The sequence below is a fragment of the Pelobates fuscus genome, chromosome 3 (genome assembly GCF_036172605.1).
Source record: "Pelobates fuscus isolate aPelFus1 chromosome 3, aPelFus1.pri, whole genome shotgun sequence".
Taxonomy (NCBI): domain Eukaryota; kingdom Metazoa; phylum Chordata; class Amphibia; order Anura; family Pelobatidae; genus Pelobates; species Pelobates fuscus.
Genome location: NC_086319.1, coordinates 124,602,006 through 124,623,581, shown reverse-complemented (window position 1 = coordinate 124,623,581; position 21,576 = coordinate 124,602,006). Strand labels below are relative to the sequence as shown.

At 38.6% G+C, this 21,576-nt stretch overlaps 1 protein-coding gene across 2 annotated transcripts in view; it reads left to right on the top strand.

The window, feature by feature from the left end:
- Positions 1-21,576, top strand: part of SLIT3 (slit guidance ligand 3) — a 658,792-nt gene that overhangs the window by 551,306 nt on the left and 85,910 nt on the right. For both annotated transcript variants that reach the window (XM_063447449.1, XM_063447448.1), the window contains 2 exons: positions 1,855-2,018; positions 11,384-11,516. In XM_063447449.1, the coding sequence (XP_063303519.1) occupies positions 1,855-2,018; positions 11,384-11,516 (297 nt within the window). The remainder of the gene's footprint in view (positions 1-1,854; positions 2,019-11,383; positions 11,517-21,576) is intronic.

Genomic DNA, 21,576 nt, shown 5'->3' with positions numbered 1-21,576 from the left:
GGCTTATAAATGTTATATGAAATGTTAATAGAGATTTATGCAGAGATTTATTTCTAGACGTGTAACCTATTAGTGATAATTAATTGACAATTTCAATGCTGATACTTCTCAAACAGCACAGTTTAAAGGCTGCATGCAACCAGGCCAGATTTACATGTCAGGTGCCTGCATGCATACAATTCCAAGATGCCCCTGCTCCCTCCGTAAAAAGATAAAGTGAGTTAATGAACTTATTAAGAAGACATTGAAGGCATAACAAATATTCAAGTTTGATAACTGCATATGTATATATGTGCATATGTATCCCTGCAATATATTGTGTTTTAATCTGTGAGTATAGTGAGTGTATGTAAATAGGCACCCTCTACAGCATATGGGTCTTAAAGGGACAGAATAGTCACGTGAACAACTACAGCTTAAAAAATAAAAAGGGCTGCCTGGAGTGTCCCTTTAATGAGAAATCTGGCCTTGGGTGCAATCTGTCACAGCTCTGTTCGTGTCACACTTTGAGGTAACTTGAAAAAATCATGGTGTTAGACTATATGTCACGCTTGCAGAGCATCATGGGACCGTTGTCCACAGCATCTGAAATGGCAGAAGTACTCTCTGCTATAGGGCTTAGTCGGGTAAGGCAAGAATTCGATTACATGGCAGCGGAGCATATGTTAGAGTGCCAAGCATTAGCATTATAAAATCAGTAAAGAAATAGTTTGATAAAGGTTGAGATGAGTGAAATGTCCACAGAAACAGTAAGACTGTGAGACAGAGAACTTCAGAGAAAGTGAACAAATATATGTCCATCCAATGCTTTTATTGCTTTCTGATTGTTGCACTGTGTTTAGCCAAATTATATCATGATATTGTTTTTTTCTCAATAAATGGTATAATATAATATATATATATATATATATATATATATATATATATATATATATATATATATATAAACTATAACAATGTTATATATATTTGAGAATAAAGATGCATCAAGTCAGATCCTCAAATGGACCCCGGAGCAGTCTGTAGAGTTGCATAATGTATTATTTTATTGGAAAAACATATGGCAGAAAAAAACAGAGAAACTCTGAGTATAAAAGTCAGAAAATGTAAAACCACCCACCATTTATCTTGCCAGTAATGGCATACATTCATAGACCAGTAGATTACATGCAAATAAGAGAGACATGAGCAGTATTTCAAATAAACATTGTTTAGTCAACATAAAATTCTACAACCAAAAGTAAAAACTTAGAAAACCTCAGCTAGGATGTGATTCAAAGAAAATTGCCATAAAAAATAGGAAATTAGGATATTCAGTTGGAATATCCCAAAACTACTTGCATGAAGAAGAAAGTATTAATATATTGGAATATGAGTGGAAAAATAATCTGTGTACTGGGATTGTAAAACGGCAGGTATGTACAACAATAGACTGAGCATACTTTGAGAAGAGAGTCCTAGCTTCACTTTGCATATTATTACTTTAGTTCTTATTGTCTTGTAAAGTTTAACTTTAGTTATAAAACCATCGCACAGTCTCCCTTGGTATCACTTAACTTAAAGAACACATCACAGAAGGAATAAATCAGCAGTAAAATGCCAGCTAATAGTTTAATAGACAAAGATATAATACAGTGCAGGTGCAGAGTCACATACATTGAATTAATAACAAGTGATAAACAAAGCCAAAATAAAAGGCTATAAAATGTAATTTAATTTCACTCTGTAGAAAAGACTGTTTGCTGTTGCGTTCGTCCTTGCCCTGTGTTGTCCCTGCATGCTTTTTGCTGGCATGGTGTTCTGAAGTTGGCATGATGCTCTGATGCACTCTATCAATGTTTCTCTTTTACATAGAAACTTGCTGTCTAATCCATTTAATTGTAACTGTCACCTGGCTTGGCTTGGAAAGTGGCTGCGAAAGAAGAGGATCGTAAGTGGTAATCCCAGATGTCAGAAACCTTATTTTCTGAAAGAAATTCCAATTCAAGATGTGGCTATACAAGATTTCACATGTGATGGTAAGATAATAGTATTTCTTTAGGAATATTAAAAAGGGAATATTTTTTAAAAGATATGCCTATCTATCAGGAAAGGAGGCAAACAATCAGGGCCATAGGCGTGCGCACAGGGTGTGCCGGGTGCGCCTGGGAACACCCTAATCAAGCCTCAAAATTGAGGCTCTGTGCTGCACTGCAATGCCGACACAAAAATCCGAATCCCCTGCCGAATTACCTGCTGTCTCCGCTGGGGAGTCTGGGAGAAGAGCACGCCCCATCTTCCTGACATCATCAGGAGAGGCCGGCCGACTTCCCTGGCTGCTCTGTGCTGGGTCCAGGCTCCTGTCCACCCCTCCCAGGCCTAAGGTAAGTCTCAGGGTTGGGGGGATATTTTTTGTCAGCCCATGCTCCCCTCTACAGCCCCTGCTTCCATTTCTAGAGCCCCTGTGCCCCCTTTTACAGCCCCTGACCACCCCTTCTGTAGCCCCTGTGCCCCTTTCACAGCCCCTGCCTACCCTTTCTATAGCTCCTATGCCCTCCCTTTTACAGCACCTGCCCTTCCTTTCTATTACCCCTGCCCATTCCTTCTATAGCCCTTGTGCCCCCTTTACAGCCCCTGTGCCCCCCACCACAGCCCATACCCCCTTCTCTACAGCCCATACCCCCTATTCTACAGCCCATGCTCCCACTCTACAGCCTATTCCATCCCATTTTATGCCCCTTCCCCCCTTTTATAGCCCCTGTTCCCTAATGCAATAGCCTGTGCACGCCTATGATCAGGGCCATTGGTTGGTAAGGGAACAGGCAGTAAATTAGAAGGAGAAAATTGTTCTGTAACCCTTTGATCACGTGTCTCTTTGTGTGGCGCAATTGGTCGCTTGCCACGAAAGAGGGCAGTCAGATACGGAGGCACAAAGGCTATGCATTGAACATTAACGGTGATATACAGCAGCAGACACTCCAAAAATTTAAGTATTCTCCATGGCACAATAACACGAATAGTGGCTGACTAATTTCGGGTGTCTACCAGAAGGTAGGACAAGATAAATAAAACATGGGTCAGAAGGACATGAGTCCCAAATATCTAGTGCTTGTCCCAGGACATAATTTACAGAAAAGTAAGGGAAATAATATACATTGGTTGTTTTTGATAGTTTGCTTTATGTCTATATCCTCTCTTGTTATAACTATTGCTACCATTTGCCCTGAATATGAAAATGTAAAAAGCAGGTAATGTTAATTCTTCAGTGCAATTGTTTAATTTGACTGGGCCCACTGTAACATTAACAGTCAATTTAAAGCACAACAAATGTGACCTTAAAATAATGAAATTGACATGCAAAAGCAAATCCATTAGATAATTTTCAAGATATCCGACTTCTAACTCTATGTAATGGAAACAGATGATCTTTTTGAAAAATCTTAATGGCATTTCACACCTTAATTTGTTCAATATGTCCATAGAGTTAAAACATGTGTATATGCCATTTGTTATTCCATCTAGAGTATACTGTATGACTTTCATCAATTTAAATTTACTATTCTCAGCTTGAGTTTACTCTTCTAATCAAGTTCACTTTATTTTGAAATATCCTTCTTGGAAAATCAGGCAAACAGGTTTGGTTACCTATTGGAATATTTTTACGAGATAAATTAAATGGATCTCAGAATACGTAAAAAGTCATTATTTTTATTAAATTTATACTGTGTCTTCATAGGGGTGAGCTAAGTCATTAGGTTGTTAACAATAATAACTATTGGGGGCGGGGCCTGACTGTCATGGAGGAGAGAAGTGTTTCTCTCAAGCTCCTCCACAATCTTGGAATAAAAAGCATTTCACAGCCCCATACAGCACGACCTGGGCAGCAACAAGCAATTTATCAGACTCCTGAGTCGGCAACTCATTGGGAGCCCTATTGCCACACCAACAGGGGCATTCGGCTTGTGGGCAACGGGCGGGGGAGGAGGCCGATCCCCCGCTCCGGAGCGACACATCGACTACTCCCGCGAGGCAAGCACGCTGTTACCCCCCTTGGACCGTTGGGGGTGATCACGGTCCCACTCAGGCAAGCCACCCCGACCTGAGAGAGGAACAGGACACAACTGTACTCCTCAACAATCAGCCCAGCGACTCAACAATCATGGCGGAAGCCACGTGTCCCCTCCGTCCGCATGTTGTCCAGGCTGATATCCAGACCAAGCTGGACGCTATGTTTGCTGCCTTCTGGCGAACACTGGAATGCTGGGCAGCTCAACCAGTCCGTCAGCAATCCAGTCACCCCTTACCCAAGCAGCCGGCTCCACGCACCAATAAGCCCAAAATGGCGGTTGGAGGGAAAAAGCGCAGGAAACCAAAGCAGAGGTTGGCAGCACTTCAACTAAAACACCCACGCAAGAGCCACTACTCGCACCGATAGCGGAGCACTTGCCCTCCTCAACCTCAGCGCTATCAACCTGATCCAGAGGGACCGCAAATACTCCAGGCCTGCCTGAACTGAGTGGAGAGGACGCAGGCTCTGACACACTTGGAGAGGAAGATTGGAAATAAGATTTCTGGTGGGGAACTGGACTCTCTACTCTTGCCTGCCTGTGGAATCGGGTGACTACTTCTGATGACCTACTCATGTACCGCGGACACTCTCTCAGTTGGGAATAAAAGATATAGGCTTTTATTATATGTCTTGCTAATATTATATTATTTTAGGCTTGAGGTTTAGTGTCACTATCAATACCAAAAGCGGTCATAGTGGGTAACAAGATCCTAACTTACCTTCTGTCATAACCATGATGATAAATGCTTTTTCTTGTTCTCGCACTAAATAACCATTTTTAACAAGGCGACTGGCAACCCAGCGGCCTCCCTGCGTGTGTTTATTTCATGTCTACTTGATTTCTCTACTACCTACCCTAGCTTTAGTTTCTATTCAAGTACAACAAGCCTACCTTCTTAATTATTAATTTAAAAATTGTGCTGACCTTCCAGATGCCATGCCTATATACCATTACTTATGATGTGTTTGAGCTTGTATATGGTGTTGTGGCACTGCAGGCAACTATGTATTTTTCGGCACAGCAAAAATAAAGAATAAAAAAAACAAACAAACAAAAAAAAAACCAATAATAACTATTGTACCAAATTGGCACCATAACAAAAGGCAATTATATTGACAATATTGAAAACTGCACTTAGATTCTAAACTTGGGGGAAACACCCTACCATTATTTTCCTTGCCTTTAATGTATCTACTGGGGAATAACTTTACTACAGTCTGATGTTACTAACATCAAGGAAACTTAAACGTCCACTACAGTCACCAGAACAACTACAGCTTAATGTAGTTGTTCTGGTGTCTATAACATATCCTTGCAGGCTTTTCAATGTAAACACTGCCTTTTCAGAGAATAATGTGCAGCACTGACGTTTAGTGTGCATGGAGACGCTGAACTTTCCTCATAGAGATGCATTGATTGAATTAATCTCTATGAGGGAATGATTGGCCAGGGTGGTGTTTGGCTCTGAACAGACAATCTCAGCCAATGGGAAAGCATTGTGATAGGCTCAGATATTACAAATAAGCGTTTGTGTTCCTGACCCTATAGTGTTCCTTTAAGACATCCAGAAAGACTTGGCTTTTTGGTTTCCTATCATGTCCTCCCTTCTGTGGACAGCAGGGAAATGTCCCTATAAAGCTTATTATTAGGTGTGTTCATACTGCACAGAATAACCTTGGAGAATGCCTATTTTGTTCTTATGTACTCTGAAAGAAATTCCTTGTAGAAAAAATATTTTACAGATGTGTTTGGTTGACTTTACACATCAAGGGACGTTTGTGGGTTATTGTCATACCTGCTCTGCCAGCAAGACATCCTCCAATGGTCCTAGGCGTTCTCCCCCGATCTGGTGATTCCCATGCCTACAATGATGCGGAACGCTCAGCCTCTATCTCTCTTCACTCAAGTCGCACACACTTCACCGCTCTCATTTTGGCATCACCATGTGACGCCCTTGTGAACTCTCTTGTGACATGCCATCGCTGGGCTTAACATATACACAAGGTATAGGATATAGAATTGTCAGGTACAGGCCTACGCCTGGATTGGAGACAGACAAACAAGTATAACAGAGTCAAGGGTCAGGTATACCAGAATACAGAATAAACAATTAAACAAAGCTAAGTCAGGTAATGCCAGAAATACTAAGGATAAAGGAACCGGAGTGTGTTTGCATCCTGAGGCAAATAGAGTTCCCAGGGACCCCAGTCTTGGTACTCTCATGTTTTTTAAGGGGTCTTATAGTTCCCACGTGAGGTTTATATCCTTTTTTATTCAATTTAATGCCTATGAATTTTTCTTTTACGGAGCAAGCTCAGGAAATAGTTTATGGGTGATTTATTTGGCCATGATTCAGAACATATTTTGGTCATATAAAGATGCTTCAGTTAGAGACTAAGTCGGGTCATTCAGAGTTTGGTTTGCACAATAGTAGATATTTTTCTTTTCCATCTGTAGTTCTTAAAGGAACTCTATAGTTACTAGAACAACTTAATGCCTATGAACACCTCTAGTAGTAGTCACTTAGACAGCCATTAGAGGTCCTTCCTGTGTCAGTGCTGCACAGTTTGATTCCAAGCATCTGTATGAGAAGATGCTGAATGGCGCCAAGCTACGTTTTGTTGCGCATGTGCACTAGCCTCCCAATGGGAAAGCATTGGATTGGCTGAGATCATCAAAACTGATGATCTCAGGTTCGGCGGCGATGCCAGCCAGGGCAAGACAGGTGTAGCATAGTTGCCAACATTTGAAAAACATTTCCAGGAACACTTTGCAGCACAGCTATCAATTACTACCTTGAAAATTGACCAAACCCACTGCCGCAAAGATGCGCCCACTATGTCCAACCCACATAATAATCTCCGCCTACTTATAGTGCAGTTTACAGGGTCTACTCAATAAAGAGAGAATTGCAGGGAATTGGGATGGTAATTTTAAACTGAAGGCCAAAGTAGTTGTGTTGGAATAATTCTCCCATTTAGCTGCACTATTTCGACCTAAAGTTTGAAATTCCCATCACAATTCCCTGCAATTCTCTCTTTATTGAGTAGATCACCAAGTTACCATCAACAGTACCATGCATCCATGGTGTGCGATAGATACTTTCGCAGCACAACATCTATATCTGGCAGGTACATTTTATCACTTTTATCAGTGGTGACACTGTCAGTACAAATATAGGAAGACCTTGTGCTTTAGTCAGAGAGTTGTGTCTACACCATAGAACATACATTAGTTCACAAAAATAATTATATTGGGGAGTAAAAAGCTGAAAATAGGAAATGAAAGCTAGAGAAATGGGAGCAAAAGGAAAACATTTGCACATATTCCATTAGCCCCTTTTCATGCCACCAATTCAACATGATAATGTCTTAGATTGAGGCTTCAGTCACCACTCCACTGATTCGGATTCTTCTAGTTCCTGGAGTCTGCGGGTGTTCTACAGAGAGCAGCACTATACAGGGAGCACTGACTGTCCCAGGATATTATATACACAGACCTGTATTCTACAGAGAGCAGCACTATACAGGGAGCACTGACTGTCCCAGGATATTATACACAGACCTGTATTATACAGAGAGCAGCATTATATAGGGAGCACTGACTGTCCCAGGATATTATATACACAGACCTGTATTCTACAGAGAGCAGCACTATACAGGGAGCACTGACTGTCCCAGGATATTTATACACACATACCTTTATTATACAGAGAGCAGCACTATACAGGGAGCACTGACTGTCCCAGGATATTATACGCACAGACCTGTATTCTACAGAGAGCAGCACTATACAGGGAGCACTGACTGTCCCAGGATATTATACGCACAGACCTGTATTCTACAGAGAGCAGCACTATACAGGGAGCACTGACTGTCCCAGGATATTATACACACAGACCTGTATTCTATAGAGAGCAGCACTATACAGGCAGCACTGACTGTCCCAGGATATTATATACACAGACCTGTATTATACAGAGAGCAGCATTATATAGGGAGCACTGACTGTCCCAGGATATTATATACACAGACCTGTATTATACAGAGAGCAGCACTATACAGGGAGCACTGACTGTCCCAGGATATTTATACACACATACCTTTATTATACAGAGAGCAGCACTGTACAGGGAGCACTGACTGTCCCAGGATATTATTCACAGACCTGTATTATTACAGCCCGTGGGAAAATAATAAAAGCACATGGCCATGCAAGTTGCCGGGACTGTTCCGGGAGAGTGAATTGCCCAGAACAGAGTCCAGCCTGCCGGAACTGTCCAGGCAAAAAGAGATAGTTGGCAACTATGCCACTGCCACTGTAGCACAGGAGAAAAGGTCAGTCAACGCACCTTTTCAGAGTGATCTAAAGAGGGGCCAAGAACCTAAACAGCCACACAGAAAGTATAGTGTATACATGTTTGTTCCTTTAATAGCAGACCTGCAGAAACAATTATAGAGTGTGCACAACTCACTGCTCTCTCACTGGAGCAATCAAGTGTTGGTGTGTGAGGCTGCTCACTTGTAATTGCAAGAGTCACAGGAAAGCTCTCAGTGATGCACACTGTATAGAACAGTTCCTGCAGCTCTAATATAATCATTGATATAGGAGAGTGAGTACTTTGCAAATAACCATTCAAACTCTAGCAGTCAAAGCCTAAATTAAACCATTACCTTATTCTTGTGTTTAACTCCTCTTAAAAACTAAACACCTCGTGTACCCCAATACTAAATATAATCCAAGTCTAAACAATATATACACTATATCAGTACACACACCAAACCCAGTGAGAGTAGAAATATAAATAATACTACCATATGGAGTACAATAAGATGTTACCTAAGATATAAACATAAAATTATAACATAGTGTGAACTGTACATATATATAGCAAAACTGTATATAGGCTTGGACTACCACTCACATTTTCCAGAGCCGGACCAGGCTCTGTATAGCAGGCTCAGGGGTGCCAATACAGGCTAACGATTCCACTGGCAGTGGTAGAGGATGATGATGGGACTTCAAATAGGTTTAAAAGGTTTATTGAAAATATAATATAAAATATAACACAGCTCAAGGTACTGGTGGTACTGGGTGGAACCCGGCATAAAAATACAATATGGCAAAAAAAGCTGGAGTTCCACTCACCACTATAGTTAGTTACCAGGAGTCAATAAATCAAATAAAAGGACAAATATATAATAACCAAATTCAGCAAACGTGTTTCGACGATAAGCCTTCTTCTAGTGCTGGTTTCTAAGTCCCAAGTGTCTTCTTTTATATACCTCTTCTTAGCCGATCACCTGTGTGTGATGTCTCATTGACGGGACGTCATTTCCGGTATTCGCGTCTGACGTCACTTCCGCTTCCAGTGTTCATAATGTAGTTCTAACAGCCGGTAATGACCTTCAATTAATGTGAATCCTCACAATGGCTTGTCTCTCCGGAATCAGAGAGAGCCTCAAAACAGTTCATATTATAAATAAAGAATAAGATATAAATACAGGAATTAATAAATCTCTTGTCAAAAACTTCTTGTGAATACACACTAACAAATGTTTTGTCTCAGTGCAATAAAACATAGAATACAAATAAATGTGTATAAAACCTTCTAAAAGATAAATACAATTTTTTTTACATTTTATTTTATATTTTCACTGCCAGTGGAATCGTTAGCCTATATTGGCACCCCTGAGCCTGCTATAAAGAGCCTGGTACAGCTCTGGAAAATGTGAGTGGTAGTCCTGCGCCTATATACATTTTTGCTATATATACAGTTCACACTATGTTGTATTTTATTTTATTTTTTATTTTATTTTTTTCTTTATTTTTCACTTGACATATAGAGCATGAATAAACACAGTTGCATCACGGCTTACGCCGACTTAAAGAAAACATATTTGCCTCACGGCTTACGCAGAAGCCCGTGTAGGCTCGGCACAGGCAGCCATCTGCTTTCCGAATTACAAATATCAATCCGTGAAGCCCCAAGTTATCTCTGTGTCAAGGTTTTTGTTTTTTTTTAAAACAATAACTGGAAAAACATCATACATTACGTTGAGGTGTACTACCATATTAACGTATAATAAACCTTGGAGAACTCAATAAAGGTGTCACCTTTGTTAACCTCGAAAGTGAGCTTTATACAGTGTACAGTGCCTAGGTAGGTTGGTAGCCTACTACTCAGCTTAGCATATTCTAGCTTGTGGTGTTACTAAGAGTATATAAAAATAATAAAAAGGAAAAGGTTGAGCGTACAAGTAAAGGACAGAAGAAAGAGTTGAGGAGATGAAGAGTGCAGAGACGAGAAAGAAAGAAGGGGGGGAGGGGGGAGGTGGGGAGGCAGAGTTTGTTGTATTTTATGTTTATATTTTAGGTAACATCTTATTATACTCCATATGGTAGTATTATTTATATTTCTACTCTCACTGGGTTTGGTGTGTATACTGATATAGTATATATATTGTTTGGTTTCTTTGTTTAGTGTTTTTTGGGAAGCACAATTATATCAGTCACACTGCCTATTAACTATTGTAGCTACGATAAGGTTTTTTTTTATCTAAATTGTGAAGCGCCTACACACTATCTGTTTACGTTATAACCAAATCTAGCCCTAAACGTAATATTCCAAAACAGCCTTTATACAACTTTCACCCTTTTCAAGTTGTTAATCTTCTTAACACTAAATATGTAATCTAACTCTAATATTAACCCCCTCCTAACCTTAGACACCCCATTAACCCAATCACTTCTAACATTATTATCTACACAGCTCCATACACTCAGTATACTCACATATTTAAACACAGTACATTACAAGGAAATCTGAAATATGCACATACATACTTTATACGCGTGCAATTTTCAAATATGAGTATGTTTTTATGTGTTTAGGCCTTCAATGTCCAATTAATAAATTCCTTATACTTTAAATGCTAACGTTGGGGGGGAGGAGGGAGGAGCAGAGGGCGCCTTCAAATGTTGTGCCTACAGTGTTCATCCAGTCCCATTTATATGTACTTGTTTTTTTAACCCAATTTCTCACAAGCCCCATTTGTGAAACATATTTGTTGCCCCGTTTACTTCTGATTACAGATTAAATATTTACTCAGGTACAGCTGTTTTTTACAGATTTTTTTTTCCATTAAAACTGTTTTAAATCATGCATCTATTTTCTCAACTTTTTAATTTAACATTCTTCAGAATCAGCATCATTATATATTTGACAAATACATAACTGATGTTTCCAGTATACTTGTTTTACATAAGAATAAATATGATATATATTTTTTTCTAAATGTAAATATTGATTACATTTTCATGTTTATTTTAAGGCAACGAGGAAAGTAGCTGTCTACCTGTTCTACGCTGTCCTGAACAATGCACTTGTGTGGATTCTGTTGTTCGTTGTGGCAACAAAGGACTCCGGGTCCTCCCTAAAAACATTCCAAAGGATGTAACAGAACTGTAAGTATCCAACGAATATATAAAAACAGTATGTCATGGTTGAATATATTTATTACCTGTTATGTATTAAATGTATATATGTGTGTGTATAATATCATATATATATATATTGTTTTTATATATATATTTTTTAATATTGTATCCTATTGTAACAATGAAATGTTTTATGAACCCAGGACATACTTGAAAAAGAGAGAAATCTCAATGTATCCATCCTGGTAAAATATTGTCTAAATAAATAAATAAATAAATGTTTCTGGGAGATTTGCAGTGCTTTGCAAAAATAGTTTTGTGATTTTGTTTTTCAACCTTATTGCAAAATAAACACTACAAAAATACGGTCACATGAAAAGTTACTCTACTAGCCACTCCCCCAAGCCACACTCACTCAAAAATAGTACAAGAAAAAGGTGGTAAATCTGAGTCCTTATAATGCACCATTTGTAGAACTTGATCATGTTCTTCCAGCCATTTGTAGAACTTGGTCAGGTTCTTCCAGCCATTTGTAGAACTTGATCAGGTTCTTCCAGCCATTTGTAGGACTTGATCATGTTCTATTCCAACCATTTGTAGGACTTGATCATGTTCTATTCCAACAATTTGTAGGACTTGATCATGTTCTATTCCAACCATTTGTAGGACTTGATCAGGTTCTTCCAGCCGTTTGTAGAACTTGATCAGGTTCTTCCAGCCATTTGTAGAACTTGATCAGGTTCTTCCAGCCATTTGTAGAACTTGATCAGGTTCTATTCCAACCATTTGTAGGACTTGATCATGTTATATTCCAACCATTTGTAGGACTTGATCATGTTCTATTCCAACCATTTGTATGACTTGATCAGGTTCTATTCCAACCATTTGTAGGACTTGATCAGATTTAATTCCAACCATTTGTAGAACTTGTTTTAGGTTCTATTCCAAGCAGGTTTAATAACGTAAGTGGAAATTTATGCCAATTCATCAAAAATTGAACCATGTACAACACAAAATTGATGAACACTTACTAAAATGAGGTGCTGTATAGACTTACGATATCCCCATATGTGAGCTGAAATATTGCTGTTTGTGTGCTTCTTGCTATGCATTAAATAAATTGACCCAACTTTATTTTTGGAGATGGCTTAACCATTCTTTCTTTACTTTTTTTATTTGAAGTAAAACATAAAAAAATCACCTATAACTGATGCTAACGTTTTATTAATGTCAATCAATCCAGATCAGCACAGTCAAAGAGAGGCCAAACTTTGCAAATGTTCTGAAAGTGTGGCAATTATCATGGAAACCAGTAGAAACAGCAGGCACGTTTCATTGGTGACTCCTTCCCCTTTACAGCTTTGCAACACTTTTTAGAACAGAAGACTTGAGATAAATGACCTCCAACTATTTCATTCCTTCTCATCATTGTATGCTTTCTATATGATGAGTGCAGGTGAAAAGGACAGTGCTTGTAAGAATGATTGGCAGGAAACTAAGATGGAGACGCCCAGTTGCAGTATAAAGAGCTATGGATTTGTACATTTAATTCTGTTGTATACACTTCACAAAAAAGGATTTGTTAAATATAGGGATAATTAAACATAATATTAAAAACCCTGGCAAGTGACAGATTGCCTTTAAGATTCCATACTTTGAGATAGAGAAAATTAGTGCTGCTACAATGAATAAAATAATCTATTTATCAACTGCTGATCTGGTTAATTTCAAACTATGAATAGAGCTATGAATCCTATTTCAAGTTATTACATTTTCAATATTAATCTAGAAGATGACAATGGATCATAGAGAAAGCTATATCACAGCAGAACCATTTTCCAAATTTCTATTTGCCCAAAATGTCTTAAACATTTTTTTTTTACTTGGCACTATTTATTGTTTAGTGCATAAGCCCCAGAGTTACAATTAACGCAGCAATTGTGCCGCTTGTTATCGTTGCTTTGAGCTATCATTTTTAGGAAACAGTGTGAGGTCATACGTTCCACATAGAACACTCTATTTTGATTCACCTTTTAAATGCAGTCTGTCAGCCTATTTATTTCTAGAAAGGTAAATAGTTATTTGTAAAGGAGCGAGGGTTGAAGCTAGGTTTTTGTTTTAAATTGCAATGTTTTTGCGGTTAGAAAAACCAACAGTGTTTGCAATGATTGAGCATGTTGCGAAAACTGATCATTATATAAATTATACATAATAATCAAATGTCAAATGTAATTTCCTTGCATGGAAAGTCCACAGCAATCTTTTTATTTGCTTTGAAAAAGCAGATAATGCACATCTCTGGAAGAATTTCATTTTCTTTAAGGCACGTTTATGCCTATTTTGAGCTACTCTCTGCTACTTGTTTGTAATTATACTGTGTGAGCGAGAGGACGTTTGTGAAAACCCTAAATTACTTGGACACTGTTATATTTGTTTTTTGCTCATTTGTTTTGTAATTATTTTTTATTTTTCTTCCATTACACACTAGTTTATTTCGATTTCTTCCATTTAAAGGGACAGTATCATATCCCTTTTGATGTAATGCTTTTTCTCTGAAAAAGCACAGGCACTGAATTGTCAGCCTAAATGCATTGGTGACTCATTTAATAAAGATGTCAATAGCAGCTTACTAGCTGTTACATGAAGGGCCAGATTTGCATAGAGGCTAAAGCTCCAGGCCCATGCTCTTGAAAAGGTCCATTGATTAAAATAAAAACATATTTAATTTATTGCATTACTCTTCAAATGATTTTGCTGTTTGATTTTGTGAAGAACTAATTAACAATGGAAGCTGAAGATGTGTAAGGATCTGTGTGTGTGTGTACCCATGTGTCACTGTGTGTATCTGTGTGTCCAGATGTGACATATATGTATGTTCCTAGCACTGTGTGTATGTGCCAGTGTGTATCTGTGCTTCAGTGTATCTGTCAGTGGGTGTATCTCAGTGTGTGTATGTGCCAGTGTGTTTATCTGTCAGTGTGTGTCAGTGTATCTATCAGTGTGTATCTTTGTGCCAGTGTGTGTATCCCTGTGTATGTGCCAATGTGTGTCAGAGTATCTGAGTGTGTGTGTATGTGCCAGTATGTGTATCTTTTTGCCAGTGGGTGTGTGTTTCTGTGTGTGTATGTGCCAATGTGTATCTGTGTGTCAGTGCATCTGTCAGTGTTTGTATGTGCCAATGTGTGTATATGTGTGGCTGTGTGTGTATATTTGTGACAATGTGCCAGTGTATCTGTGTGTATGTGTCGGTGTGTATCTGTCAGTGTGGGTATCTGTGTGTGTGTGTGTATGTGCCAGTGTGTGTATGTGCTAGTGTGTGTGTGTGTCAGTGTGCATATGACTGTGTGTGTGTCAATGTGTTTCTGTTTGTTAATATGTATGTATATCTGTGTAAGTATGTATGTGCAGACATCCCAACAATCAAACACCAACACAACATGCAAACACACCCCTGTAAACATAAACACACACATGACATACAAAGACACCCCTGAACTGAAACTCTACAATTACAATACTAACACTCAAACACCAATACTACACACAAATGTACATCCACATTTAAAATCCAAACACACGTAAATACAACATGGAAGCCCCTGGCATAGGGTATGTGTATTCTTGGAAATGCATCCTGTGAGTTTGTCTGCGGCACCACCTCCACCACATACAGTACACTTGAGTGATATAACTCTTTTAGTGCTTTATGTCTATAAGAATCCATCATACTTGTCAGCAATAGACCCAATAGGCTCTAAATCCATCCTTAGTTACATGGATTTTGGTTATTCACAAAGTTTTTTCCTCTGTCTGATTTTGTTTTCCCAAGCTGGCTTCACTGTTCAAGTGAGATAATGTGGATTTTCCCACAGTCATCACTTCTGTAAACCAGAGGAAAGGCAATGCAGTTCTCATCCCGTTACTCGATGGGAGGTGGGTGAGGATCTTTTACTTTTGTGGAAGGGAGAGTTCTAAAGCATTGACATGGGTGAGGAAAACAGGGCTGATGGGAAAAAAAACTCCAAAAGGTCTGATACTTTGTGAGTAGCGGTATAATCCGCATATGCTCACCAGCGATCCCCAGTAAGAGGCAGCTATTCTCACATTCTTCCTAATTCTATGTGCAATATAATTGTATTTGCATTATACTCTGATCATACTGGTTTTATACTGTTTAAACAATTTAACAAGCTTTATTTTATAAACAGCATTGATATATATATTATATATAGCTATATAACTTTATGTGAAAGTTGTAATAGAATTACACTTTCGGTATTTTATTCCTTCCTTTTTACTCATGTTCATGGAACTATAGAAACATAGAATGTGACAGCAGATAAGAACCATTCGGCCCATCTAGTCTGGCCAATTTTCTAAATACTTTCATTAGTCCCTGACCTTATCTTATATCTAGGATAGCTTTATGCCTATCCCACGCATGCATAAACTCCTTCACTGTGTTAACCTCTACCACTTCAGCTGTAAGGCTATTCCATGCATCCACTACCCTCTCAGTAAAGTAATACTTCCTGATATTGTTTTTAAACCGTTGTCCCTCTAATTTAAGACTATGTCCTCTTGTTGTGGTAGCTTTTCTTCTTTTAAATATAGTCTCCTCCTTTACTGTGTTGATTCCCTTTATGTATTTAAATGTTTCTATCATATCCCCCCTGTCTTGTATTTCCTCCAAGCTATGCATGTTAAGATCCTTTAACCTTTCCATGTAAGTTTTATCCTGCAATCCATGAACCAGTTTAGTAGCCCTTCTCTGAACTCTCAAGTATCAATATCCTTCTGGATAGATGATCTCCAGTACTGCATGCAATACTCCAAGTGAGGTCTCACAAGTGTTCTGTACAATGGCATGAGCACTTCCCTCTTTCTACTAGTGATACCTCTCCCTATACAACCAAGCAGTCTGCTAGCATTTCCTGCTCCTCTCTTACATTGTCTGCCTACCTTTAAGTCATCTGACAAAATCACCCCTGAATCCCTTTCCTCAGATGTTGAGGTTAGGACTCTATCAAATATTCTGTACTCTGCCCTTGGGTTTTTACGTCCAAGATGCATTATCTTGCACTTATCCACATTAAATGTCAGTTGCCACAACTCTGACCATTTTTCTAGTTTACCTAAATCATTTGCCATTTGGCTTATCCCTCCTGGAACATCAACCCTGCAATGTCTACTGCACCACCCTGATCTAATATTTTAGTTACCCAATCAAAAAAATCAATAAGATTAGTTTGGCATGATCTCCCTGAAGTAAACCCATTTTGTCTCTGATCTTGAAATCCATGTGACTTTAGATGTTTAACAATCCTATCCTTTAACATGGATTCCTTTACTTTCCCCACTATTGAAGTAAGGCTTACTGGCCTATAGTTGCCCGACTTCTTCCTACTACCTTTCTTTTGAATGGACACAACATTCACTAACTTCCAATCTTCTGGGACTACTACTGTTAATAATGATTGGTTAAAAAAATGTTTTAATGGTTTTGCTAATACACCACTAATCTCTTTTTGGGTGTATCCCATCAGGCCCCATTGACTTATTTGTCTTTACTTTTGACAGTTGAAATAGAACCTCTTCCTCTGTAAACTCACATGTAACAAATTACTAATTTGTCATTTTTCCTAACTGAGGCCCCTTTCCTTCATTTTCATCTGTAAATACTGAACAAAAATATTCAGCAATAGTCATCTGTATAAGTATATATTTGCACTCCACTTTTTTATCATATTTTTTTTTATCTTGATTTGATATGTGCTAGGGTTTTACCCTGGGGGTGTAAGGCACTAAATTGTGTAGCTGAATAACCATATCCAGTCCATTATATGAATTTTTACATTAATACATAATTGTTCAAACAATAGTTGTATTCAGAAGGGTTTTTTCACATTTTTTCTTTCTCTTTTGAATGCCTCCTTTAGCGCTCTTTTTGATTTAAAAATTTTACTTTATATATGTTTATATATATATATATAGTAAAAATTAATGAAGAGAGAGCACTCAATGGATTTTTCAAAGCTGTATTTGTGTATTATTTAAGCAATTAACGTTTCGACCCAGGAGGTCTTTATCAAGATGTGTACAAGCATAAACTCTAAGTTTATATAAGGCATAAAACAAGGAAATCACTTACCCTGTGCAGGTGTGTCAGATTGATCCATGCTTAAGACGCTGTGTGGATGGGTGAGAGTGGTGTGTGTGTATATATATAATTCTGCATTTTAGCCATATATAATTTTGCTGATGATATCCCTAGGCTGGCAAGATTTCCCTGTGTGTATGATCATGTTATGATATCATTTCTGTTTGGGGCTTGAGCTCTGGATTGAAATGTGTTTGTGAGTGTAGATGTGCATACAAACTGCTGGTAAGAATTAGCCTTGGGGGCCTAGTGCTTATTATTTTTATTTTTTTTCAAAGCTCTTATTTCTGGAAGTCATTACTCTGCTGTATAAGGTCATTTTATATTTCACTTCCCCCCGTTTTGCAATAAAAGAATTCCAATGTAACGACCAACAGAAGAATGAGGAGAAGAAAACTACCGTATTTATCGGCGTATAACACGCACTTTTTTCCCCTGAAAATAGGGGAAAAATCGTGGGTGCGTGTTATACGCCGATATCCCATAATTACTTACCTGTCCTGAAGCGTGGGCCGGCTTCACAGCGCGCACCGCGGTACAGGAACTTTAATTTAAGGTTCCGGTTTCCGGCGGGACTGAAAGGAAGTGTGCACAATAGTGTGCACACTTCCTTTCAGTCCCGCCGGAAACCGGAACCTTAAATTAAAGTTCCTGTACCGCGGTGCGCGCTGTGAAGCCGGCCCACGCTTCAGGACAGGTAAGTAATTATGGGAGGGGAGGAAAGTACACTATGGGAGGGGAGGGGAGGGGAGGGGGAGGAGGAGGAAAGTACACTATGGGAGGGGAGGGGGAGGAAAGTACACTATGGGAGGGGAGGGGGAGGAAAGTACACTATGGGAGGGGAGGAGGGGGAAAGTACACTATGGGAGGGGAGGGGGAGGAAAGTACACTATGGGAGGGGAGGGGGGAGAATACTATGGGAGGGGAGGGGGGAGAATACTATGGGAGGGGAGGGGGGAGAATACTATGGGAGGGGAGAGGGGAGAATACTATGGGAGGGGAGAGGGGAGAATACTATGGGAGGGGAGGGGGGGAGAATACTATGGGAGGGGAGGGGGGGAGAATACGAGGGGAGGGGGGGGAGAATACGAGGGGAGGGGGGGGAGAATACTATGGGAGGGGGGAGAATACTATATACTATGGGAGGGGAGGGGGGGAGAATACTATGGGAGGGGAGGGGGGGAGAATACTATGGGAGGGGAGGGGGGGAGAATACTATGGGAGGGGAGGGGGGGAGAATACTATGGGAGGGGAGGGGGGGAGAATACTATGGGAGGGGAGGGGGGGAGAATACTATGGGAGGGGAGGGGGGAGAATACTATGGGAGGGGAGGGGGGAGAATACTATGGGAGGGGGGAGAATACTATGGAAAGGGGGGAGAATACTATGGAAAGGGGGGACACTATGGGATGAGGGGGGAATACTATGGGATGAGGGGGGGGAATACTATGGGATGAGGGGGGGGAATACTATGGGATGAGGGGGGAAATTTCCTGGAATTTCTTTCTAAAAATGAGGTGCGTGTTATACGCCGATAAATACGGTAAATGTTTTCACTTTGATTTGATTTAAAAAAAATGCTGCATGTAAAATATATCCAGGAATTCTTGAAAAATAAATAAATAAATGGAATAATTTAATGAGAGTATTTAAGCAAGGATTAAAGATGGTGATGATCTGTTTTGAATCTATTTATGAAGTTACCAAGAGACAAATAGAAACTAGATTTATATGATGAAGATATATGTAGTAGATTTGTCCATGTAAATCTGAGCTGTGAATATACATGCTAATAATTTAAACAGATATTACCATCATTATGCCATTAGATTTTTTACTTTTAACTTTGCTTGATTCTCTCTGCAAAGTCATAAGATAAGATTACTAACCATAAATAAAAATGTATTTGATGAGATGAATGCACTGCCATAAATAAATGAATACCCATAGACCTTAATTTAATATGTTTTTCAAATGATTCAATACTGTTAGATAAACTTTTCAATGGTGACTTCTTCAGATAGCTCATTAGGAAAGTTATTCTACAATATTGAATCATTTGGAAACGTTAATACATCAAAGCCATAGGTAGGTACATGTAGGGTTATAAATAAAGGTTATAAGGTGGGAATTGTCAGCAGTGTGAAGCTATGTGAACTTGGTATTTGGTTTGGCAATTTCGACCTAACATTTTCAAATTCATGTTGCATTCCTGACAATTCTATGTTCAGTGAGTATGTTTGTGCCTGTTTTCAAGCATAGACATTTAACTGTATGGAGTGTAATTTGATGCCACTATTATCTCAGTTTGGCATTTTATGACTTTTTATTTTTCAAAAATTATCCCAAGAAAGTGACACAAACAATGGGAAATAAACATTTGGAGAAAACCATTTCCCCATAGAATAGCAAATTTATTTTTATTGTATTTTTTTATTATTCTTTATTTTTGGAAGTGCAGAGTGAAATACATGTTTCAGTAATGACACACAGCATGAGAGAAAATAACAAGCTTTAGATATGAGCGATCATGATACGCTGCACTTTCTCTTTCTTGGTAACACGAAAAGTGATATTAAGGTAAAAAAATAAAGAATAAAGAAGCGTTGGTGAACTGAATTATGTGCTTTATGTACTTTAATCAGCAGTGATCTGCTTCACCCTTTAAAAAAAAAAAAGGTACATACGTTGGTATTGCTGTACTCAGACGACATAGCTGATCAACCTTTGAAGTATTATACTGTCGTAGCACGCATAAGGTTTGCAAAATATACCGTGCAAACTCACTTTGTGCGTCAAAAAGGCAGAAAAAAATGCTTACCACCATTGCACTTGGTACAAGCTAGCGGAAAAATTATCCCATGCTAAGGTTCAAAATATGCATTTTTAAATACCCTGGGATGTCTTCTTTAAGAAATGGTACACTTTTATGGTGTAGTTGAAATATGTCGCCTGCTAAAGTGCTCCAAAATGGAACACAGACCCATAAACACCATCTATGAAAAATCACACTTAAAAACCTGAACTTGTCATGTCTCTTTTACAGCACTATAACTTTACAAAATAGTGTCTAGGTCATACACTGAGTGTATTGATTTAATCAGAAGATGTAACTGAGCATAATTTGGGGGATTTTATGAAAGTGGTACATATCAAGTTTAAGAAATACCCAGCAAAAATGCAACATGTATGTTAAAAATGCCATTTGTTTTTCTCACCACAAATATTGACATAAATTGGTGAAATAATAGTGACAAATTAAGGCACAATATACGCCATATAAGATACCCTGGAGTGTCTACTTTCTCAAATGGAAGCCCTTTGTGGCATTATTGGAACAGCCAAACTGCTATAATACTCGAAAATGAGACATAGGCCCATCAAATTCATCTATGAAAATTCAGACTATAGAAACTGAAATAGCCTTGTCTCTTATATGGTATTGTAGCTTCACAGAATAGTGCCAAAGGCATAAAATTGGGGTATCATTATACTCAGCAGGTGTAGCTGAACACAATATGGGGTTCTGTATAGGGATAGCACAAACCAGTTTTATGAAATACACATTAAAAAAATCTTGTTATATGTGTATATGCCAAAAAAGAGAAAAAAACAATATTTAAAAACAATTCGTTTACTCCAATATTTAGCAGAGATTGGCGATGAAATGGCTATGTAAAAAGTGTCAAAATAACCTTAGGTAAATAGCCTGCAATGTCTACTTTAGATAAATATATACTTTTGTGTGGCAATTTTGTTTTTTGTGATGGCTACTAAACTTACAAGACAAACATATCAACTTCTAAAATTGTTTCAAATTGAAATTTTATTTTAGTTCTTGTATTTGTATCTCTTAAAAACAGTATATAATATGTGTTGGTGCAATAAATGAGAGAGATGCAAATTGCGGTTGAACGCAAAACAGCA